This window comes from Theropithecus gelada, chromosome 13, assembly GCF_003255815.1.
Source record: "Theropithecus gelada isolate Dixy chromosome 13, Tgel_1.0, whole genome shotgun sequence".
In the NCBI taxonomy this organism is placed as follows: domain Eukaryota; kingdom Metazoa; phylum Chordata; class Mammalia; order Primates; family Cercopithecidae; genus Theropithecus; species Theropithecus gelada.
In genome coordinates, this window is record NC_037681.1 from 56,763,602 (window position 1) to 56,789,403 (window position 25,802).

Genomic DNA, 25,802 nt, shown 5'->3' on the forward strand with positions numbered 1-25,802 from the left:
AATTTAGATGATAAATTCCATAGGGAGAAATCGTGTTTTATTAATGAGAGACAAAATTGTGTACTAGTGGGAGTTCAGGTTCAGAAGCCAGTGCATAGTCTAGCCTGGCGACTTGCATGGTGTGTTACCCTGGCCAACCGCTCCCCAACCTCTGTTCATGATTTCCATCTGTAAAATGGGAATAGCAATAGTATCCATCTATTTTGGGTGGTTATGAGGAATACTTAATTCATTCATGTAAAGCACCTGAATAGTGGCTTGTATACAGTAAGCATACAGTTAATGTACATTGTCATTGTATCTTTGTACCTCAACATCTAACATGATGGTTTATACATAGCACATACTCATTAATGCTTTGTTGAGTAAATGTAATATTCAGAAGGTGGGAAAGTGATTTCCTCTTCTCTTACCATAAACTAAGAGTAATATTTGGTTGAAATAAGGCATCATAGGCCTGAAGACATTTACTCCCTAGCTGCTGGCAGGGGAGTAGAATGTTCCAAATTCTATGTTGATAACTCGGTGCCTGTGATTTGTTAGTCATACCTAACAAACTCAGTCTCTCAGGTGTTTCAGTAATATTTACTGGCTCCCAAGGTAATTTTGAAAGGCCAAAGCCATCAGGTGATTTGTTTTCAATAAGCATTATTATTGGGATATTTCAGACTCCAACATGTGCAGTGGACATATTAACGAGAATTTACCCTTTCTAAACTTAGGGGCTTACTCTGCATTGCAACTTATGTTTGCTTTTAAGGCGATAGATGGATAGATAGATGCTCTATAATTGAATAGCCTACTGGGCTTCTGTGTAGTCTGTTCTAGCACAGCACTGTGTAAGTAGCAGGTGTTCAGTTAATGTATTTTAAATCAATGAGTAATTGATGGGATATTTTTCTTCACATTACATCACATTGAAGGTGTTCGTGAGGAAGTTTTGTTCATGATTTTCCTCCTAGGCAGGCGTCAGCTGACATGTTTCTCTCTAGCTGTGGGGTATTGAATTTGAGGCTGCTCTCAGCATTATTGCTCATCTCAAAGAGGAACAAATGGTCCCCCAAATGGTCCATATGCGACAGTAGGGGAAGGAGTGCCACCACTCATTTTGAGGTGCCTGGGCCATACTCTGGATGAAGCTCACAGCTCTTACAGAAGGAGGTAAGTCATTTTTTTTTTTAAGTTAAGAAAGTTAATTAAAAAGTTTATGCTGATGCCATTTCATATGGCAAAGACTAAAGGGTGTATGTCTTTGTGTTCTCTTGGTGGGGACTGCTATCCTAAAAATAAGAGATTTTGATCCAGAGATTGGATTGTTCCTGGTGTGGCAACAGTCCTCTGACCTCAGTCATTTTCAAAGTCTAATGTCTTTTTGGCTAACAAAAGACATCAAGCTAGAGATTAAAATTTGCAGGAGACAGTTTTGTTTTTTGTTTTGTTGTTTTTTTTTGAGATGGAGTCTCACTCTGTCGCCCAGGCTGGAGTGCAAGTGATCATATCTACAAAGGTGACAAGAACATGAACCTGAAGTCCTGTTATCAGCATTTTATAAGTGCTTCTTCTCATTCTGAAAATATTTATTGATTTTAAAAATGAATTCTGTAACAGGATAGCAACAGTAGTAAAATCCTTTTTATGGAGAAATTTTGAGCTTTCAGCTAACATACACACATACTCATTCAAACAAAACAGCTTGTCTTGTTTTAAAGAAATATTTCTGTTGTCCATTGTACAAATTTTAATAACTTTTCTTTCCTTTTTTTAGGTCTCTGTGTTCCAGATTTTTTTTTTTTTTTGTAACTGTGAAATCCCTGCCTTGTATTCAACTTAAAATGAAATAAATTTATCAGTGCAAATGAGTACACTGTGGTTCTTGTGTGGCAAAATTATGCAGGTGGTTTGAAGGATTCATCATTTTATTAAAAGACTAGAAGAATGTACAAATGCTTTCCTTCTTTCTCATGTTTTTCTCACCCAAACTGAAGTGGTCCATTTAAAATGTGATCTTCATAAAAGGAAGAGCTGTCAGAGGACATCTGATTTATGAGCCATCTGATTTGCTTCTGCTGTAGTTCTGCTTCTGCTGGGGTATGAAAATCAGGCACTTTTATTTCAGCCCTGACAACAGTACAGCCTTCCCAAAGTGTAAGAAGAGCAGCACGCAGAGGTAATATGCAGTCTTCTGAACAGAGCACTGAACTGGTTTTTAATGAAGGGTAGTATGTACTTGGGGTTCAAACTCTAGTTAATTCCAGAAAACATATTCTCTCACTAATGTTGGGTCTTAGTAAATGAGTATTCTGTGTTGAATCCTTGCTTGAGAGGAAGGAGGTCATAATTGGTCAGGGATTCTATTTCTTTTTTTTTTTTTTTTTTTTTTTAGAAAAGCAATTGCTTAGAATGAAATGAATCTGTATCAGGGTATCTTTTTGTAGGATCATATTAATCATCTTACCCACAGACTTACTCTGTGGTCAAACTTTAGTCATAAGGATTTATTAAAAGCAATGGTTTGGTTAAAAAAAAAAAAAGAAAGAAAAAATATGTGTATGGGAGGAATGTAGACATTTAGTTGAAGTAGTTGGTAGACTTTGACCACTCAGGGATATTTTCTTCATGGACTGTCTTACAGAGGCAGAACCTAACCGCACATGCTTCTTATGACTCTGATGCATGAATGGCAGCCCTAAGTGGGCTCCTCTTCACTTATTCCTTCTCCCCAATCTCTCCAGCACTGTTTTCCATTTCCTTCCCTTCCAGAGTCTGCGCTTATCAGTCCGGTACTCCTGTCCTCAGAGTGCCAGGCCAGCCAGGCCAGCTCCACATCCTCCTCCACAAGACCAACCTGAAGTCTGTTGGTTCATCTGTTGATGTTACACAGTTTGAGCTCGAGCTCCTTATTCCTTGCCGGCTTCCCTTTTTTGAGTTCCAGTGGAGTGGTACTCTTGTGTCAGAGGGATTCAGCACTGCCCACTGTGTCATGGCACTCTGAGCTGCTCCCCTTGGGTTCAGATGGGGCCAGAGTTGTCCAGTCCCATCATGCTGCAGCCCTAAGCTCCAGAGGGTGACCTGGATCGGACGCGCATCCTGGAGCTTAATTTCATAAGCCTTGGGGGCCTGCAAGCAGGAGGATTTGGAAACCCTTGAGAGGCCAGGTCCTGTGGGTTTGAGCCCAGACTCTACAGAGTTAAAACCTACAGGACAAATAAATCAAAAGAAGGACATAAAGAACGTTTGGGAGACACTGAGTCTGCAAGGCAAATAAATCCAGTATTGCAAGGGGAGGATTTTGTTTTGGGAGGTTGAAGTTTTGTTTGCCCTCCGAATGAAGGTGGTATTTCTATTCGTTAGCCAAAAAGACATCAGACTTTGAAAATGGCTGAGATCAGAGCACTGTTGCCACACCAGGAATCAGAACTGTGGCATTGGAAGTTTCTTCAGAAAAGCACCTTTAGGCCAGCCTAATTTTACAGGTTAAGGAAGTGAGACCCATAAAAGTTTGTCATGTTCTCTTATTTAAAAAAAAAAATTCGACCATGTCTGCGGTTATGGCCTCTCTTTCCTGCCTAACCCAAAGAGGTCAAGGAGCTTTCTCTTGCCCACTCTGGAGGGAACTCCTGGGGCCCCCCGCTGCTCTCCCTGCCCCGTGACTTTGTCCCAGAATACATAACACAGTGGGCTGGATCAGCCTCTGCTGAACTTTTCCCTGCCAGTCTCCCTGCCCGCCTTCTTGCCCCCGCCCCTACCCCCCCACAGGAATCTAGAGCCCTCCCAGTGGTGGTGTGAAGCCACTGGAATGTGGCATTCTGACCCCTGGCAGTTGAGTGTCCTGGATGGACCTGGCCTGGGAAACAGGAAGGACTCGGCAGAGGGGGAAGGAGTGCCCCATGGCCTTGAGGTGGGATGGAGGGAAAGGAAATGCTGCCCAGTGCGGCCCCACAGGCAGCTCCCGCTAGACTCCCACGCTGGGGGCGGGGCTGGCAGGGCAGGGAGCCGGTAGGTTTCCTCAGACCAGGCCTGTGGCCGGGGACCTCTGGCAGAGCCAGGCTCAGGAAGGTGAGCTGCCAGAGCAGTTGGGGTGAGGAGGAAAGGATGTGAGGGGAAGGAGGAGGAGCAGGCCAGAATGCAGAGGAAATTGTAGTAGGAGAGGACAAAGGTGATGGATGAGAGAAGGAATGTCCAGTGACTCTGTGAATTAGACGCACTTCTCACTTCAGAAACCAAGTATGTTAGCAGGAAAGACCCTCCTAAAGAAACTTCCAGCCAGGTGCAGTGGCTCGTGCCTGTAATCCCAGCTACTCAGGAGACTGAGGTGGGAGAATTGCCTGAACCCAGGAGGCAGAGGTTGCAGTGAGCCTAGATTGCGCCACTGCACTCCAGCCTGTATGATAGAGTGAGACTCCGTCTCAAAAAAAAAACCTTCTGTGCCATTTTTATTTTAGAGTAAAGCACACCCCGTTTGGAAACCCCAGTGCTTTTTAACATGCTCGGCTTAGGCAAAGATAGAGTCACTGGGATTAGTGAAAGGGGTGGGTGCACATGCAAGTGTGAGGCCAACTGTTATTCACCTGTCCCTTTCTGTTTTCTGTCATTGGTGAACCCACCTGGACCATGCTTGGGTCTGTTACCTCCCTCGAAGAGGTTTTCAGAAAATCCTGAGGACGAGCCTCAGGGTGATGATATGCCCAGCAGCTCCTTGCTCCTCTCCAGGATTAGGGAACTTTGTATCCTCAGCTTCCTCCCAATTAAAGCCTTTCGCAGAATCAGGATGCAGAACCAGGGCCTGGAACTGCCTCAGCAAACCCTTGTGGAACCACTAGCAGGTCATTGCTGTTTCCAAACTGCGCATGTTGGCAAGCTAGCTTTTCGTTGGGGATGTTTAAAATTAAATTCCGTGCTCGTGGGAAAGGAATAGAAACTATAGGCAGAGTCTGTTTCTGAAACACCTGTTTTAAGTGGAGAGCTATCCTAACTGCTGCCATACCTGAAGGGCTTGTGTTTCCTGTGCAGCTGGAATCTCTCTGTGCTGAGTAAATTAACTTCTGTGCCCAGGGTAGTCTTGAATGATAATTAGTGCTCCGTGGCCATGCCGCACATCCTGTCTGAAGCAAGGGTGGTAATGTCCTTTCCTCTCTTCTCACAGGACATTATATGAAGTCGTAGGAATAGTGGCCCTGGTGCTAGGTAGAAATATCATGGTTATGGCACTAATTTATTGGGCCTACCAGCCCAGGTGTGCAGCACCCCTTTCCCTCACCCGGTTGATAAGAAAGACACCAGGTGAGGCCCATTGTGATGCTGCAGGCAGTGTTGCAGCTACGTCGGCCTGTGTCTCCCTGCGTAAGGGGTGCATCTTCTGGTCTGCCTTGAGAACTTCCAGTCTTCCATAAATTGGAAGTTCAAAACAATGGAATTAACAATGGAAAGAATAAGCACATACACATAAGTTTAAAGCTGTGCATCTCTGTATATTCTAATCCTTTGAAACTTAGTGATCATTATTGTTCGTTACATAGGATATGGATGTGATCAAAGCATCCTTTGGGAATTATCTGTGTTTGGTATTTTCTTTTTATATCCTAAAAGCTGTTCTTGAAATGGGTATTGAAGCTAATAAAATAGTAATTAGAGGTATTTCCACAAATTGTGAGCTTTGTCATTTGGGTAGTTTTTTTGAGACTTCTTTTCCACTCTAAACGCCAGCTTTAAATAGAATAACATGACAGAATCATGGTCTTGAAAAATCCACATACTTAACTGCATATGGGAATACATATTGCTGTAGCATATGGAAAAAGGACTGAGTGATGCATACCTGTTTTATTTACATTTTCTTTTGGAAGCAAGTTGTTTTCTACATGTGTATGTTTATACCTATGTGTGTTCTAATTTGAAATGTAGAAATCTGTAAAAAATTTTTCGTTAACTTTGACACTGCTGTGTTTTAAAATATCTGAAAGTTACCTGCTTCCTAGTCCTTGGAAGGCCTGAATTATTATAAAGTTTATTTATTTGCATCTCAGCCATTCCCAAAAGATTTTAAATGTGAATGCAGAAGTAGCAAATAAACAAACCTGAAACTTTGATACCTACAGAACATTTTTAAAGCTGCTTCTTTTTTTCCATGCAGTGTTGTTAGTAGAGAATAGTATTAGTTACCTCATAGAGCAGTCACTTACTCAGGTTTACCGTTCATTTACTTCAGCAAGTGGATATTGGGGCCTGCTGTGTGTTCAGCACAGAGTGAGTGTAGAAATGAGAGAAGCAGTTTCTGCTCCCAAGAAGCTCAGCAATGCCTTAGAATAAGGGACGTGCTGGGGGTGGGTGTGCCAGAAAGAGAGCGGGATGGGTGGGAAAAAATGGAAAATCAGACTTCTTTGAAGAAAAGATATTTAAGCTGGGCACAGTACGGTAGTAGCACCTTTCTAGGTAGACAGGAGGAAATAAAACTGTTCCTAAGCAGAGCAGTGGGATCCGTAAAGGCCCATTGGAGTGAACGTGCATAGCATACTCAGGAAATCAGCTGATTGAGTAAATATTTATGGAGGCTCTACTATGTGCTGAGCCCTCTTCCAGGTGCAGAAGATACAGCAGTGAATAAGACAAAAATTCCTACCAACTGGAGCTTTCTGATAGAATCAGCCAAATTAGTAAGGAAAACATACAGCATACAAGAGGAGAGAAGTGCTACGGAGAACAATAAAGCTGAGAAAGGGGACAGAGGCGGCCACAGTAGTGTCTTGTTTGCAGTTTTAATGGTCTGGCAAAGTCTTGCCGGAAGTTGAGTTTGATTGAAGACCTGAAGGTGTGCTGGAGTGAACCATGCGCGCACCTGGAGCAGGATGTTCCAGACAGAGGGAACACAAGTGCCAAAGCCTTGAGGCCGCAGTAGCCGGGGAGGGGAAGAGCAGCTGTCTGCACAGTGGGAGGTAACTGGAAGATCAGCTAGGGCTAGGCACAGGCCTAATTTATCAGTGTGAGGGGTCAGACCTGACCCTGTGGTCAGGAGAGTGCCATCATAGATTTATAGATACGGCTTGTGCTGTCATCTCTGGGACCTCCAAAGTGAGGACCCAGTGACTTAGAGCTGAGTGTCTGTTAGGTATACAGGTAAGATGCTACACAAAGGAAACTCCAGTTTTGTAAGAAATGTGTAAATATGTTTTTCAAACATGTTCTTAAGACTTTTTAATGTTTCTGTGTTCTTGTTATAGTTGTCTGGTTTATTTTCCATGAATGTTAGGGATCAGATCGCTGCTGTGTAAATCATAGTCCACCCAAGGTGTTCATATTCATTTCTTAATATGGCCTAAGGCAAGAGTCCTGCTTTTCATTGTCCCCTAATTTATATTTGCTTCTTTCTGAAGAGTTTTAAAATGGATTTCAAGGACTTGATGCCTTTAAAATCAGTGGATCAGTCCCTGCAAGGTTTCTTAATAGGCCACAGTTGTCTCTCTGATTCTTATTTCTGATTTATAGCACTACTGTCCACCTAAACATACACTAACCATGTGGATCTTAATGATGTTTTAAGAAAAAAAGGTTTTGACATACATGCCAGACTTTCACTTAAGATGAAACTGGGCAACTAGGAAATGGTATGCCGTATGTATGAAGCAAAGTTCATTGAATATTGCTGGCAAATTTAGTTTTGTTGCTGGGATAACCAGATTCTTGGACTGTGTAGTAGGAATAAATAAGACCAAACATAATCTTGTTTCACCAAAAAAAAAAAAAAAAAAAAAAATCAAAGGTTTGGGTTTTTAGGCAAGATATTTAGGGAAGATATTTCTTTGTAGATTAGTATTAGAGTCAATGGCAAGGATCAGTAATATAATTGTTGGAATTTATATCACTCTTTCATTTATCTTCCACTTGGTTTATTTTGAAGACTTCAGATAAATTATTAAGGTAAAGTATACAGCAGTGCTGAAGTTGATTTGTAAAAATATCCCTTGCAAAAATGATTGCTTGCTGATTTCACAAAGTTATTATCCTGAAAAGATTCCTTATTGCTACTTCCAGATCATCACACCTTTTAAAAACTATTACTTGCTTTTCAGGAGTATTGCTGTATATGAAGGTCTTAGCAAAGAACCTCTGTTTTCCTGGATGATAGATTAGTTGACATCATGTTTCTATTGGTGGGTTTTCTGTTCTGATGGCTCCAAAGGTGCTTCTGCAACTCTGTTTGTCTTGGCTGCAAGGTGTCATAGAGGGGCCTCTGCTTGTCCTTGTGGTTCAGGGACCATCAGCAGGGGTCTCCAGACCATATTACTGGAGATGGACCTCACCAGAGTGAGATGAGAGAATTAGTGGTGTTCCTGCCTTTCTTTTCCCTGATGCTCAGGTCTTCTAGATTGACATGAACTTGAAATTTTGCCCAGCCTTTGACTACCTCACTTTCCTGTTTCTTCAGCTCCTCATGTCCCCTGCTGGGTGACAGCCTATATGGGATTCAGACCTAGGTTACTCAGCTTCCCTCCTCAGTAAAACTGATTAATCCGTGGAGAGTGCTTATTCCAGTCTCTGGCACATAGAAAGTGCTCTGTGAGTGTTAGCTGTTGTCAGAAGATTAGTCTTAGAGGGTGAAATGTGCTTTATTATCTGTGCTACCTCTTCACCTAGTATAATGAAAAATGTGTATCTTTCAAAGTGCTTATTTTCAGAGCACCATATTTAGTTGTTAGAAGGTCTGGTCACATTTCTTTTCACTCTAGTGGTTCACACTTTTGGATGTGTGCAATTCCCATACCTAGTCTTCTGGTTTACTCTTGGTGATTTGACTAACAGATTTTAGGTTAGAGCATCCATTAATATTTATAAAATGGTACTGTGGATTATTCATGTCCTCAAGTCACATTCTGGCAAGAAGCATTAACGTGTGTCACATTATCTAATTATTGTCATAATATACAGAAGTGGCAGAAAGGGAGATTAAAAGTTTATTATTTAAGTTATTATTTATTTATCTAACATGGTTGAGGCATATTCATTCACTCATTCGACATGCCATAAATATTGATTTGTGGAAGTGTTGCTTAATATAGTATTGAGGTTAAAAGAAAACTTGGATTAATATTAATATTTCACAAGTAGGAAGGCTGAGATCCAAAGATGTTTCTCTGTTATTTCTAAATAATTGACTTTTCTTCCTCTACCAACAAAGTTACTTTCCAGAAAAAGTTTGCCACTCAAAAGATTCACATCGCTTTGATTAAATTCATGTGCTTGTCCTCCCTATCCCTATTTATTCCTTCTGCAGGTATTTATTTTGCTAAGCTACTATTTGCTAAGCCATATGATAGTTCAGTGATGAAGAGTAAAAAGTAGATCCTTAGTTTCAAAGAACCCACTTCTGATAAAGGAGATTAGATGAACAATTTCATTGTGCTGCTGTAAGTGAAGTAATTTTAATAGATACGCAGTAGAAGTCCTACATTGGAAATCATATTTAATTCAGTCCCTATAGAGTGGGGAAATCTAAAGAAAGTATTAACCACTGAGGAGGAGTTTCCAGTGCAGATGAAGAGAAGTAACTTTCTAGTTAGAGAGAACAGCCATGAATGTCATGAAACAACATGGGACATTCATGCAATTCATAGTCACTCTTACTGGAGGAAGAGGGAGGCATGGCAGAGATGAGGTTGAAGAAGTTTGCTGGGATCAAGTCTATACTGGCATTGCGTTGTTCCATGTCAGGGACTCAAATGACTGCACGCTGGACTTCATTTTGTAGACCATTGCTTTGCAACTCCATAGCCTTAAGAAGTTTGATTGAGCTGTTCCCTTAACACCCCTTGCTGGGTGTTATTTACTTTAAAGCACCTCCGTAGGAGGATAAAACACTCTGAACCAGGTATGTAAGAGACAACTAATGACCTGGCTTAATCCAAGGATGCCTTTTTTAGAGTATCCTGATGAAGAGATCAAATAGGGAATAATTAGACATTTCTCCTACTTTTTTCCTCAACCAAGATTTATTGATTTTTTAAGTAAGAGTGTGTGTGATAACTGAAAATTGATATCCTTTGAAGCTAGATAAACATGGAGTTACATTTTTTTATTGGACATTCAAGTTCAGAGACAGCTGCATTGCTTAATCATGGCCTGTGCCTGAATAGAAGGCTGATCTAGCACAGCACAAACATGAACCAGGGGAGAAGACCTGAGATTTTCCTTGGAAACTATTGGGTTTTACTCTTAAAGCAGAGGGAATGTAAGAGAGTGAAGTTCTGTGCCACAGAGTGCAGTCAGACTAACTGCAGCTAGGAAAACATGTAAATGTGCATTAAATACCTACCTTGGTTATTCAAAAAATTTCAGAAATGGAGCCATTCAGTGTCTAACTTTGAGTAACTTCCTGATAAAACCTCAAAAGAGAAAGTGATTGAAAAAATATACATCGAAGTATCTGGATGAGTTAACATGCTGTGTGAGACTATTCATCAAAAGCCATTTATAAGATGTCTTAATAATCTTTCTCAAGTACCAGTTTTTTAATTTTGTTAACTGTTTTTGTTGCTTTTATTTTCTCCGTAGATTTATTATTTCCATCCTCCTTGATTCTTTGAACTTGCTCTGTTGCTCTTTTTTGGAGTTGGATGCTTAGTTCATTCTTTTTTTTTTCACCTGCCTTATGCCCTGTGAAATTTCCCTTTAAACACTGTCTTAACTGTGTCCCCATCAATGTTGACATATGGTGCTTCCATTGTTCTTCATTTTTAAGTATTTGGTAAGTTTCCTATAAACCCCTCCCATTAAAAAATCTTTTTATTATAGAAACTTCCAAATACATACAGAAGTGGAGACAGTTGCATCATGACAGAGTGCTTCAACAATTGTCAGTTCATAGCCAATCCTGTTTTATTAAATGAGGAGATTTACTGAGACCTCAGCTAGTGAATCCTCTAAGATGAAGATACTGGAAAGGTCCTGGAAAGTGATGTTCATTACATTAAAAGACCTTTGGCTTGCCTTACTCTGCATAGTGACTTTGTTTTCAAAACGAAGTCAAATTGGTCTGATAATGGAACATTATTTTAAATTTAAATTATGACTGCCATAGGCATGTGATTCTCTGGCACTGTTCCCAATAAATTGTTAGCATTGTACAATTTCAATAAAGATGCTAGAATCAAACATCAGGATAAAGTCTAAAGGGGCCTCATGAATTATCCATTCCACGTCCTTTTTGTAATTAAAAAATTGGAGCTTAGAGAGCTAAATGCCTTATTCAGGGTCCTGCTGTGAATGAGTGACAGAGCTCAGGTTGTGGTCTCCTGGGCCAGGGCCCTCTCCATTACACCATCCCCCACTGGGTTGTTTCTCCGTATACAGTTTAAGATGGCTCCTAGGTTAGGCAGCACTGTGAAGTAGGAGAGTTGTGTCCTGTAGCCCCAGTTTCTCCCGTCCTTATTCCTTGTTTCACGAAACATGAAACTGGTGCTTCTCTTGTTAGTTGTATTGCTGAGGTGTATGATGGAAAGTGTAGCGAAGGGACATATGCTTATTAACAAATATTTTGCTGTAAGTTGATTTAGTATATTGGATCAGTGCTGCTTGTTTTTCAGTGAATTCCTCACTTGGACATAATACAAATCAGTGTTCTTGTTTGTTATACATTTAGATGTTTGCATCAGTTTAAGAGTTAGTCTTCAACGAAAAATTGTGTCCACACTTTAGTATTCCATTGTTTGAAAGATTCAGGCTTTGTCCACTCTGGTTTATAGTTACATATGCTTAAAATTGTTTCACTTTGTAGAAATGTCTGTAAAATACATTTTTGTAACATGAATCATTTCTACTGATAACCATAAATTTGCCCTTCCTGCTTTGCACTGATTACAGCACAAGGAAGAGAAGGAGAAGGAAGCGCCAGCTTTGGGTACATAGGCCTTAAGCTTGAAGCAGAGAGAATGAAAGCAGACTGTATTCGATTCCTCCTGGAGCAGAACTGAATGCCTGATAACAGCCAGCCAGGAGCTGGGGGAGTTAAGAGCAGCAATTTTACATTACACTGGAGTTTCTAGGCTGGCATGAAAAGAGATGCCAGTATTAGCTATTTGCATCTTCCTGTAGCCACAGGGATATGTGAACAGCTGGAGAATTAATTTGATATATATTCCCAGAAGCTTCTCTTCTGCCAACAGAATTCCATTACTGTGAGCTTCTGAGTATGTACTGTGAATTTGTTTCTTGCTTTTTAATATCTGCTGTAGCATATTTCTGGTGAGTGGATTGCCATATAATGGGGTGCAGCCATCTCTTGGTTTGGAGTAAACTCTATTAACCTAAACAGATACTAGGTGGAAATGGTAAGAATCTGAGTATACAAATGCTTTCCACCTTCCGGATGGCAGAAATTTCATATGAACACACAATACTTTGTCCAGTAAGTGCACTCATACCTGAAATGTTTTTTTCCATGTTAGTGGAATTTCAGACACCAGCAAGCAGATGGAAAGATATGTTGAAGGGCATAGAGGTTGAATCCAGGACCACTCAAAGCTGGTGTTGCCACAGCTGGTTCCTGTAGCTCCTTAGCACAGGGATTCTGTATCCCCTGGAGCTGCTGCTTCACAAATCTGGTGTTGGTTATGCCTCCATACATCTTGTAAGAGGCCTCATCCTTCGTATCCTTCTCAGTGCCCACTTTCCTGCCCTCAGGATGGAAACTTCTCTCCAACTAGCCTTTGCGTTGAAAATCTTTCATGTCAAATGTAGAAGGAAAGAATTTCAGGCATCACCGAGAATATTGGAAGATACTCTTAGAGGAGAAAGACTTAAGTCCAGGACAAGACTGAATGTAGCTATTGGAAGTACAGGTGTTTTCTGCCTTGGCAACATATGTTGTTCACTCTTGTAAAGCAAATTAAAAAACCTACTCATATTCTGCAAAATCATTCATTACACTAAAAATAAGAGAGCTGTTGGGAAAAAATAGGGTTGGGGAAGGCCACTTAAGACCTATGCAACTGTGTGCATAGAGGATAAATGCAAACAATAAGAACTCAAATAAAAATACTGGCCCAGGTAAGCTGCCCCTGGCATTTATTTGCACCTGGCTCACTGGTAGCCCATCCTTTGCAGTCCTCCATACTCCGAAGCTCATTCTGCCTCCTTTCAGGGCATGGGATGTTGAAGATGTTTACTTTGCATGTAGAACAGTGTTATCAGAATTCAACATAACATGCAGTAGTTTCTTCATCATTGTGGTTTTTCTTTTTTTTTTTTTTTAAACTACAGGGGCAAGTGTCTCCAGGCTTCTCATTTCTACTTGCAGTTTCCCCAGATAGTTTAATATAGAGGACATTTTAACCACCAGAGCAGTCATTTCTTGCACTAAAGAAAGGAATTTAAGCAAAATTTTCAGCCTTTTCTTCAGGTCTTTCATATACTGGTAAGACTCTTCACTGTGAGAAAACTTGCTCCTGATATTTATTTTTATTTATTTATTTTTTTGACAGAGTCTTGCTCTGTCGCCCAGGCTCAAGTGCAGTGGTGCGATCTTGGCTCACTGCAACCTCCACCTCCCAGGTTCAAGCAGTTCTTATGCCTCAGCCTCCCAAGTAGCTGGGATTACAGGCATGCGCCACCACACCCGGCTAATTTTTGTGTCTTTTGTAGAGACAGGGTTTCATCACGTTGCCGAGGCTGGTCTCGAACTCCTGGGGCGAAGTCATCTGCCTTTCTTAGTCTCCCAAAGTGCTGGGATTACAGGTGTGAGCCGCCGCGCCTGGCCCACTTTTGATTTTTTTTGGAACATTAATGTGCTGGGAAAAAAATCACATAAGAACCAGCAGAACATCTGTATTATACTGACACCATTTTCCTGTTTACCAGTTACATATTAGCTAAATCACATTAAAGAAACATTCATTTTTATGGTTCCATGGTAACTGCTAGAAGACTTACCCAGCATTCTTTGTTACTCCTTGGCCCAGGTGTACCTGCAGGACGTGCTCTTTAGAACAGCAGTTCTCAAAGGGTGGGCTACAGACTCCTGAGGAGCCCCAAGCTCTTTTAGGGTGGTACATCAGGTCAAAACTATTTCCGTAATAATATTAACATTTTATTTGCTTTTTTTTCTTTTTCCATTTTGTACTAATGGTGCAAAAAAAAAAAATGGTACATAAAACTCCTGATACTTTAGTATGAGTAGAGGTTGTGGCACCAAATTGTGCTAGTCAGTTATTGTGTATTCACTGTATACTTTCAGTAAAGCAAAATGATAAGTAATTGAACAAAATAATAAAATAAAAATTAGTTTCCTTGAATGCCCTTGATCAAAGCAATACAAATTATTAAGTTTATTACATTTCAGCCCTCAATTACACATCTTATTAATGTTCTGTGGGATGAAATGGGAAATACACATAAAGTAATTCATCTGCATACTGAAGTACAGAGCTTGTCATGAGAAAAAGCAATATATTTCAAGATGTCTTCTGAACATCCAAGTGGAAGTGTTGGTTTAGCAGTTTAATATACCTGGCACTTCACTGTAGTACTCAATATTAGACATATTTGAACATATATGAATTTGAATATATTTATGAAATTAGTAGGTTTCTCTATTTTATACTTAGAGAAAGTACCCTATCTAATATCCTAATTTGGTATCTTGCAGAAATTATAAACTTAAAAATACATTTGCAGAGGTACCTCAGTTGTCTTGACCTTTCAGGCGAGGAGACTACATCTTGTCACGTTTAGGGTACCAGGAAAAAACCTACTTCATGTTGTTAAAGACCAGTACCTCTGTTTTTAACTTTTTTTTTTTCCTGATCAGTCCAAGGAGAAACCAGGAACTGTGTTAGAGAATGAGAACCTTGATTCTTGTGGTGTGTATGTGGATTTACTTAGGAAAAGAGAGATTTTAAAACATAATTTGCCAAATGCTGTTAACAGAACTCTTGGGCTAAGATTTGATTTCTATAATCAAAGCTCATTACATTTTTGCTTTCAGTCCTTGTTGATTTTGTTAAATTATTTTAAAATGTAATGTTCTGTAATACCAGAAAAGCATTTGTCTCAGTAGCATGTTGTACTTGATCCTATGAAGCAGTGGTTGCTAAGGAAACTATTTCCCACGAAGAAAAACAAAGTATTGATTAGGAACAGGCAGAAAGTTGAAGGAGTTTACTCTCAAAAAAAGAAAATAAAAGTGTCTCAGATGTTGTTAGCTTTAGAGTCAGAGATGCTTCCTGTCTGGACATAGTGGCAGCAGTGTTTCTGAGGGGGATGGTCACCTTCACCTGAGCATCTTCAGGTGAGTCTGCTGCTGCTGCCCGGAAACTTCTGCTGAGAAAGCAGCAGAAAACAGCAAGGGGGCAGCGGCCTCATCAAAGGCCTTTTAGTTCTGATTCCAGATTTGGGGGAAATGGTCTTCCTGTGGGGTGGCAGAGAAAAGCATCTGGCAGTGAAAACCAATTGGCTGTGAGATGGGCTGCATGGAAGGACTGTTGATGCCAGCCAGGTAATAAGAGGTTGAAGTCTTAGAGCTGAACGGTGGAGGAGGAGAGTAATGATAGGTGATGCCTACTGAGAAATGCGCCCAGGATTCCAAGCATTTCTTTGAAATGTGTGCCTCATACAGTGCTGTAATAGTAAGCTTTTAAAACAGGATTTGTGTTGTTTAAACAGGTTCTTTATTATATCTTGAAGCACAGTTTTCCTTGTGATGTTTTGTGTATATGTGTGTGTGTGTATATATATTTTTTAATCATTTTTTAATTAGGCACTTTTTTGTTAAAGATACAACTGCATTGACCATACCAGTGACATGTATGTGTCTGTGTATATACAGACATATGTATAATACATATATATACATATGTGTATGTATATACATATGTGAGGCTTCTTTGTCTGCTGGGGAATTATGGCTTACATAAAACCACTATGGTAGGGGCCAACAGGTCTGTGCAGATGTTTGTGGGAGCACGGAGGATGGAACACCTTCTCCTGGGGCAGGTGGAGAAGGCTTCTCGAAAGAGGTAACATCTGAGCTAGGTTTTGAAGGATGAGCAGGAGATATCAGAGGAAGAAGGGAAGGAGGTATTCCAGGTGGACGACACTCCCGAGTAAAGCACGGGAGCAGTTCCTGCAGGTTTGTGGTGAGAGCCTCAGTGTGCCTAGAGCATTAGGATGTGAGAGGGACTGGTGAAAGACGAGTCTGCAGAAGTAGCTACAAGCCATGCCGTGAAGAAGCTGATATTCTACAGTAAGAAGCTGGGACATTTTCTTGTTGCCAAGAGATAATTACTGGCCAGGTTTGTTTTTTGAGGAAGATGGATCTGGGGACATTGTGGGGAGTGAGGTGGAGTGACAAGAGAATAGTGGCAGGGAGCCAGGTTAGAAGACATTGTGGTAGTTCAGGAGAGTGGTGTCTTCAGGGAGTTCCAATTAGAATGGTGGGAAGGGATGTTTATTGTGGAAAAAATTCTGCAGTAGAATCAACTCAGTAACTGCACGTATTTATAAGAACAGTAATAAAGGTTTCCTCTTAAAACTATGAAGGAAAGGAGGACAGATACACAGAGTTTTTCAGTAGCTCAAATGTTACTTGAATTTCTTACAAGTTCTTTTAATTCCTAGGGCTAAACTGTCTTTCAGTTATAAATTTGCATATGTAGTTACAAAAATTCCTCCATGGCAAATCTGACTGAACTATAGTAAAATGCTAGTACTACTAGCATGTTAACAGTTAAACAGATAAGAAATCACTTGGATGCACATTTTATTATAACTGAAGACAAATATCACCTTCTTTTCTATGTTGAATTTTTTCAATATGGTATTCTTTTTCTGATTTTCCTTTCAGAGTACTTTAGTAATTTCATTGTTGTCTTGAAGATAGGAATGTACCTTTGTGTGTATATGTTATATGTGTGTGTGTATTGCTTCTCTCTGTCTCCCCTCCTCTCTCTCTGTCTGTCTCTCTGTCTCTGTCTCTCTCTCTCTCTAGGACCAAATATAGGCTAAATAGGAGAACAAATTTTAAAACATAAATTGTGTGTCGGTATAAACTTCAAATCCGAAAGATAATCATTTTACTAAAAGCTGAGGCTTTGATCAAATAAGTGAGCCTGATCTCCTGAAATCAAAACACAAGAGATTTTCTATTCTCCCTTTTCAAAGGACCGCCCTGAAGCTCTTTATGTAGTAAATGACATTCTTGTAAAGACCGCTTGATGAGAAAATTATTTATTTCGGTCCGGGAGAGCAGACTTTTGTCTCACTTATGCGCTGAGCAGTGATGCCAGCAATAAAAGCTAACCCTATAAAAATCAGAGTCATTCGTTTGTACTTTTTTTTTTTTTTTTTTTTTGAGACGGAGTTTCACTTTGTTGCCCAGGTTGGAGTGCAGTGGCGCGATCTTGGCTCGCTACAACCTCCGCTTCTCTGTTTCAAACAATTCTCCTGCTTCAGCCTCCTGAGTAGCAGGGACCACAGGCGCGCACCACCACATCCAGCTAATTTTTGTATTTTTAATGGAGTTGGGGTTTCATCATGTTGGCCAGGCTGTTCTCAGGTGATCTGCCCGCCTCGGCTTCCCAAAATGCTGGGATTACAGGCATGAGCCACCACTCCCAGCCAAAAACAGATTCTTAAGATGGCATTTATACCTGCCTTAGTTTGAGCAAGAGGTTTAAGGTTTCTTAAATTCAAGTACTTTAAAAAATTCTCTTCAGATATGCTTATCAGAAACATGTTTACTATGCAACAGGCAGTACCCATTTCAGGTGGGTAAAGTATCTGTTAAAGATAATGTTAAGTGTGGGAAAAACCCATGTAATGGCCCAAGGATTCATAGATAGTCTAATTTCCTGTAAGAGATGTTTCAACTATGAGGAATATTAAGAATTGAGCCTGCATATGATTCTGTCATATTCATTGCATTTTTTTGGAGCTGAGCCAAAAAATAGCTGTTTTTAAAATGTACTTTATTTGTTGTGGTCTGCTCCATTCCCTGATCAGAACCTGATTTGGTCTCAGCCTCAGTATTCAGTTACCTCAGCCTGTCACTGAGCTGCAGGCCTTTAGTTTTGTTGTCGTTTCTGACTTTGGGTTGGTAGTGATGGATACTACCAGTCTGTCCCCAAATGCATTAGAGGGGATCCCCTCCACTGTGACTCTTTTGGTGGTGTCTGATTTTTGTTGTTGATTATTAGCTGCCTTAATGTAAGTAAGTTGAAGAGCTGTTTTAAATCTAAAGTCGGTCCCTACCAATAGAGTAAAAAATTAGCTTTTTAAAGAGAGTCTCACTCAGTTTCCCTGGCTGGAATGCAGTGGGGTGATCAACCTCCTGGGCAAGTGATCCTCCCACCTCAAACTCCTGAGTGCTGGGACCACAGGCATGCACCACCATGCCCAGCTAGGTTTTTTTTATTTTTGTAGAGACTGGATCTCACTGTGTTGCCCAGGCTGGTCATGAACTCCTGGGCTCAAGTAATCCCTCCGCCTTGGTCTCTGAAAATGTTGGGATTACGGGCATGAGCCACTGTGCCTGGCCAAAACAGAACTTTTTAAAAAATAATTTTGTAGATTGACAAATGTGACTCATGTAATTGTATTGAACATGAAAAAACCCAGGAATCTTTATTTGATATTAAACATTTTTAAAGGCATCTGAATTGTTGTTGTAATAACACATAAGAGAAGTAGTGGGTTTTTGTTTCAAACCTTTGTGCATATAGCTATTTAATGCCTACATGTATGGCTATTATTTCAGTTTTCTCAGTTATTATGAAGAGATTGGGTTTCATTCATTTGTAAAGTTTCAGCCAGACTGCCTTTCACAAATTGATTTGTCAAAATTGAATGTTAATCTTGACATCCCAGTGCATTTTTGCCCTCAAACAGGCCTTTGAATGAAGCTGCAAACACACATTATCTGGTTGTTAATTGTTTTACAGATGAGAACTGGACTGATGACCAACTGCTTGGTTTTAAACCATGCAATGAAAACCTTATTGCTGGCTGCAATATAATCAATGGGAAATGTGAATGTAACACCATTCGAACCTGCAGCAATCCCTTTGAATTTCCAAGTCAGGATATGTGCCTTTCAGCTTTAAAGAGAATTGAAGGTAAGCATTAATTTTTGTTAACCATCCAGTCGTAAGCCTTACCATTATGTAACTCTGAGTGGTAATAGTATTTGAGCTTGAAAAGGCAAAGAGAAGTTTACAGAGAGTGGTAGTTTGTATAATCCCAACTAAGATACATAAAGTTTACCAGGTGCTGATGTGATGTGTGTGTTTCCAAGACGCTGTGGAATGGCGGTGCTGTAGTGGTGTGAGCGGGGCCCTCTGTGTCAGCCCTCCTAGGCCACCTGTGCATAATGGATGATTTCACAAGCGGTGTGCTTGAGATCAGCATCTGTTGTCTCCAGGTCCATTCCGTTTGATTTACCGTAGGATGGTGCTCCATGAGGAGAGTCTCCTAATTAGAAATGCGGCTCATCTGGCATGAAAGAGTTATCTCTTTAGCAGAAATGGGAGCGTTATACAGTGATGATTGAAGGCTTAGGTTGGTTTTACTGGAGGGCAGGAATCACATAGGGCGTGGAGGGATCATTAGGCACTTCACCTCTGGAGAAAAGTCAGAAATTGCATTCAAGTAACAGGAAAATTATACTGATATGGCCCATAACTTTTGTACATTCATACATACAACTGAGAAAAAACTTCAAGAAATTGAAAATATGACTCATCACCACAGTAATCTCCTGTGGAGTACCCAGAGCTTGGTGTCATGGCTCATAGCCAGGATTCAGAAGGAGTAAAGCCTGGGTTTGGGTCTCAGTTCTGCCGCTGAGCAGCATTAAACTCTCGTAGCCCCTGGTTTCTTCTTGAGGGAAAAAGATGCTGAAAGAGACATTCTTAAATATACCTCTTATCTCTAAAATGATGTCATTGTAAGATGGAATGGTTGGTAATCTAATACCAAGGATTCTTAAAGTCCAAAAATCAAGCTTATAAGGTCAGTAAAGCAGGACTGAAGTTTTGGAAATGTACTTAGTTTCCAAGTTATATTAAATGGTAAGGAAGAAGAAATTTGCAGTAGCCTACAAAATAACATTTCTCTTTGTATTTACCAGTGCTCCTGAGTCATTAGAAAAGAATAGAGTAGAAAACAATAGAAATAACATTTGCGAATTGCAGAGGATCCTAGAGAACATTTAGTCCGGTCCTTGAACTTGAACATTGGGAAACTGAGCTTCCACGCATTTGATGAGTATCAGTGCTCTAGTACTAACCACACCAAGTATTTTTCCTGTCACATCATGACTTAAACAATACCATTGGTTACCTAACTCATTTCTGTTGTTCAGTTGTCCTTTGCTCCCCACACCCATTGCCTGCCATAAAAGAGTATTTTGCCAACTTCAGTATGTAAACATTTAGGGATATAGATGATGTGATCACATGTCTGTTTACATAGTTAATAATTTAACTGTGCATACACATTTAAACTCATGTAAAGTCATACAGCAATTTAGAATTACTACTTTTTGCCATTCTTACATTTTTAGGAAACTGTCCTGAATGGTGAATGCCTCACCATTGCTATCATTATCTCTACTCAGGCCCCCTTCCAGGTCATTTAATGCCCTGCTCCTGAACATGCCCTCTTCACTGCCACCTAAGTTGTTTGAGATGCAGCAGATTTTGAATCTAAGGATGATGCTATCACAGGAAGTTTTGTCCCAAAACCCAGTATCTCTTCAAATAAAATTAGGACAGTTGCATTTGTAATTAGTTAGGCGTGTATTTATGATCTTTGCAATGTGGAGATTAACTTGATTGATTTTTAAAGTGATTCTAAAAAGGGTGTTTGTGAGATCCAGCATTTCCAATTTTGAGATCATTCCCACAGGAATAATTACTGTATCTGATTGAATTTCTTTACCTGTTATTTTCCAACTTACTATTTCAGATGGCTTCTATGTAATCCAAATGTGGAATTAGTTGAGGTCATTTAAGGTTAATGTATCTTCTACAAACAGTGCTTTGTTATTCAAAATAAAGCACCAGGCAGTATGTGAGATCTTGTGAGAAATCAGGATTAGGGGATTTCCCTTTTCTGAGAAGGAATTTTGAAGGAAAAAGTGTACTTATATTCAGGTATATATTGTATATGAAAGAATTAGTGATAAAATCATACTTAATAAATATCCACGTCATTAATAGTGACAGAGACTTGGAATGCTATAGGACCTCAGTGCCAAGAAAGTATGATTTTGAATTGTATGATAAGGTATCATGGAGGGTAGAGTCTAAACAATTTAGAATAGTGATGATGATGGATTTCAGGAGTGAGGTCAACATGGACGAAAGAAGAAAATGTGGAAGTGGGAATCTGCATGACTTACATGGAACACACTAGGGAAACTGGTCTGAAAGAGCAGAGTTTTATGTTGGTGGACAATAGGAAATAAAGGTTTGAGGCAGGATAGGACCAGATTATGAAATGTCTTAAAATTGTGCAACAAGCTTAAGCCAGGTAATATGAGCAATCAGAGATCATTGTGGGCTTATGAACAGACAGAATCAGAAAGAAGATGGTGAAGTCAACATCAGGCAGACTTTGGTTGTGGTGGAATGCAAAATGAATTAGCAGAGGGAAGTAATGGCAGTCAAGAGGCTCATTGGAGAGCTTTTCAGCTGTTTAGATGGGGTACCACAAGAAACTGGACTAGAGTGGCAGCAGGAAAACAGCAAAGAAGAAATGGATATATGCATCATTTTGATGGAAGAACCTACGGTGTCTGCTAGCAGGAAAGGGAAGCATGAAAATTACACAAATATGATTCTAGGGTTTCTAACCTGAAATAGTAGAATGATAGTACAAGTTATAGACGTAGGAAGACTTGAGGAGTCTCGTAATAAAATGGTAATGAAAATAGGGGTAATTGTTTTAGGGGAATGTAGGGTCAAGAAGAGCTTAAGAAAATACAGGAGATACTACAGCATGTTTGGATGATGATCGCAACGATCTAGTAAGAAGGAAAAGCCAGTAATGTAAGAAGGGCGATTGCAGGAGCAAAGACTTTGAGGAATAAGGAGAACAAAATTGTTTCTGTTTCTCAGGGGAGTATAAAACAAGGTCATCATCTGACATTGAGGTGGAAGAAAGAGTGTGGAAAATCAAAGAGAAAGAGGAAAATGTAAACAGATATCTTTAAAGGAAAGGACAAATGAATTAACTAGGGAAATGTAGTAGGGTCACCTACTGGTGCTGACAGCTTATTTGAGGTTAGTGGTTATGCCTTTGAAGAGAGGCCAGCTAGCATGGTTGTGTGATTTTCTCTAGTTCTGATGTAGGTGTGCAGTGTAGGTAAGAGAGGTAGCAGGTTGGGTATTTTCCTGACCATTCTGATAGAAAGAGAGGGGGGGAGTCATGGGGATTGAGAATTATATAAGAGAGCTTTATAGTGATTGACCATGTAACCTACACTGAGAAGGAGACATAATCAGGGAGTCAGTAATCTGGAGAGTAGAGGGGAGGGTCTAGTGGGATTGAAGAATTACTGGAGTGAGATAGCTAAGGGAGTAAGTAGAAATGAATACTTGAAGACAGAGTTATTATTGGTTGTAATGAGGGTTAGAAGTTACCATGGATCAAATGTAGTTGGTTGAAGAGGGGTGAAGAACATCACTAGGGCTGGGAGGTCAGATAGGTGAGTCAGGATGAAGTGCCTCTACCAATGATGAAGATGCCAAGGAATAGTAGCAGGGAAGAGACATGGAGCCAGAAGTTTTGCAGGTAAATGCCACACCTCTGTGTGGCTGGTGATGTCTAATTGCATATGCTTCAAGTAGACAAAGTTTTATTTTTTAAAGGGGAAAAGGAAGAATGATCTGAAAGTAGCAGTGAGAACAAAGGGGATACCTATGCCCCTGCCAGGATTTATGGAATGTGGGAGATAAAGCCATTCCCATTTAAGAAGACTTCAAGGGAAAAAGAGTAGTCAGATACTACCTAGGTTTCAGTTTACGCAAGAAGGTGAAGGGAACGTCCAGAGGGAAGAATAAGGGCAGAAAGGATTTTGTTGATAAGCTCTAGAAGGCATAGAATGGGATTTGGGAGGGAGGCTTGTGCAGGGCATGGGTGATTTTGCAAAGCCAAGAAGGGGTAAGATGCAATGATGATGGATGACCTGGCGAATTTAGACTTGCTCCCGAATCCCTTACAGGAAGGTGAATGGTCTAGTTAAAGCCTCATTTTAGGGACTATTCTTTGAGTAGTTTATAGTATTAAGGTGTGCAGTGGTGGGCATAGGGCAAGAAGAATTGTATTCTTGGCAGAGCATAATGAGAAAACATGAATCTCCATTTCTGTGTTTTTGGTGGTTATGGTGAAAATGAATTTGAAATGTTGCTATAACGTTGTTAAAAACGTGTGGAAGTTATTGCAGGGCATTTCAGTATTATAGACTTATGGAGAATACTGGAAATTTCTGGACATTGAAAAAGTTCCTGTGTATTACTTACATTTGTTTAAAAGGAGTTGGTCCTGGATTTTACTCAGTTTTCTAAAATACTTGGAACATATCGCCATAAAATCAGTTTGTCAAAAATATAAAGGAAATAGGATGCTGGGTAACAGTCAGCCATGGCTTTGTGCAGAAGAGTTTGTCAGAGTGATCTGTATTTTCTAAGGAAGAAGTCTGATAAAGGGAATGACCCTCAAGTCATCCCACCTTGATCTTAACAAAGTTTATACTTCTGTGCCTTGCTACCTATTAATCAGTGATTTGGTATATGTTAGACTGAGCACCACAAAAGTGAAATTAGTGCACCATGGGCACATCAGTTTGATACAGTAGTAAAAGCAATGCCAGCCTCTATAGTGCCAGCCTCTGCAGCTGCCACAAGGGTGTTCTAGGGGTCTCTCTGGGCTCAGTGATCATAAGTAATGTCAATACCAAGGGTTTCCATGATGCAGTGAATAAGTTGAACTTTTAAGTTTGCCTGTAATTCCAAGTTGGGTACATAGCTTTTAAAAAAATTATTGTAATTCAGTGATCATAATTCAAGAACTAATCAGAAATATGAAACCATGCCACATTCGGTTAAGAATATAAAAACACACTGGAAATCATTCATGTGTTCATTTCATCCAGCAAGTATTTATGAAATGCCAGATACATACGCAGCACTGTTGCAGTTGCTGAGGATACAGCTCTCATGGAGCTTAATTCCAAAGGGGGACTTTGAAGTCCTGCCACCGGAACTGTAGCGTGGAGACACTTTCAGCTGTAGCAAGAAACCTGCTGCCATCCCCTAAGTACAGGGAAGACAGAGGCTCCCAGCTCTGTGCCCACCCACATTTTTATACGGGGCTGAAGGTGCATGGAGACCCTGGGAGTCATGCACTAAGGGTGTCTCCTAGGTTTCTCAAACTTGAGAGAACCTGATGGTCACACAGGCGATAAATACATAAATAAACAAGAAAATAGCATATGGTATGATAAAAGCTTTGGAAAACAATAACCAGTATGCTGTGATAGAGAATTACTTAGAAAATTCCTTTACTCAGGAGTGTCGGGGGCATATTCCATGAAGGAAGGGCAGTTCAAACTGAAATCTCAGTGCCCAAAGGAGTTTGCCTTATAATGACCTGAGGAGGGAGAATTCCATATGGATGGAACAGCAGCTGCAAAAGCTCTAAGGAGAGAACAAGCTTGGTGTGTTGAAGGACTAGCAAGAAGAAACAGTGTGACCAGAATGGAGGGAGGGAGGAAGGGAAGGCCAGACCAACTGAGCCCTTGTAGATGATGATGAGGTGTGTGGATTTTGTGATGAGTACACAGGAAAGCCGTTAAAGGACTGTGAGCAAAGGTTTGACATGATTTGTCTTTTAAAAGATGAATATGGTGGAAAAGGAGACTGGTTGGGGTAGGGAGATGCAAGAGTGTAAACAGCTGGCTGGTAGGGGTTCTTTTAGTAGTTCATGTAAGAGAGAATGGGGACTCATACCTGAGAGTTGGAGATGAAGAGAAATAGGTGGATTCGAGGTATCATTGGAAATAGAATTAGCAGAAGTTGTTGATACGGATGTTGAGGGAAAGAGAAATCAAAGAGCACTCATAGATGTGGAGTTGAAGCAAATTGTAGTGCCCTTTACTAGAGGGAGGAGCAGATTTAGGAAGGACTCAAGAGTTTTGTTTTGGGCAAATGATATTTGACATCCACATAGAGCTATTAGTCACAAGGAATTTTTAAATGTAATTCAGTAACTCATTAAGTAGAATTCATACATACATACTCTATGGTGTATAATTACAAAGAGGTATCCATGAGAAAAGTCGGATCTCTCCACAAAAAGGTATAACCTCATTGGGAGTTTGTATAGAAAAGTAAAGATAACCTACTTTGCAGTGATTTATCACCAAGCAGAAACTGGCTGAAGGGGTGTCTGTGTTATCCTTAAAATGTGTTTTCATAATTGCTGCATCACACATCACATTGGTTAGATTGGTGTAGAATATGTGGAACCTAGTCCTGCTTGCACAGTGAACATTTTGCAAAAGGAGGAAGACACTTAGGGCTTTAGATAATTCTCCTTTGTTTTAGCTGAAAACGTTTGGAGAATGTCGAATGGTTTATCCTTTTTGGCTGTTGCGAATTATTTTCTCTAAATATATAGAGAAAAAAATGAACAATCAAAAATTGGCATGTGATACTGTACATCATTGTTTTATATTGAGTGGAAAAATAAGAACTGTGCCGCATTCATAAGATGGATAAATCAAGGAAGGTTTTGTGGAGGAATTAGGAATTGAG

The 25,802-nt window shown here is 40.1% G+C and overlaps 1 protein-coding gene across 3 annotated transcripts in view; it reads left to right on the forward strand.

The window, feature by feature from the left end:
* Window positions 1–25,802, forward strand: part of CRIM1 (cysteine rich transmembrane BMP regulator 1) — a 196,600-nt gene that overhangs the window by 21,712 nt on the left and 149,086 nt on the right. For 2 of the 3 annotated variants that reach the window (XM_025405783.1, XM_025405785.1), the window contains exon 2: window positions 18,924–19,097. The exons of the other annotated variant lie outside the window; for it this stretch is intronic. In XM_025405783.1, coding sequence (XP_025261568.1) covers window positions 18,924–19,097 — 174 coding nt within the window. The remainder of the gene's footprint in view (window positions 1–18,923; window positions 19,098–25,802) is intronic. 3 annotated transcript variants of the gene reach the window in all.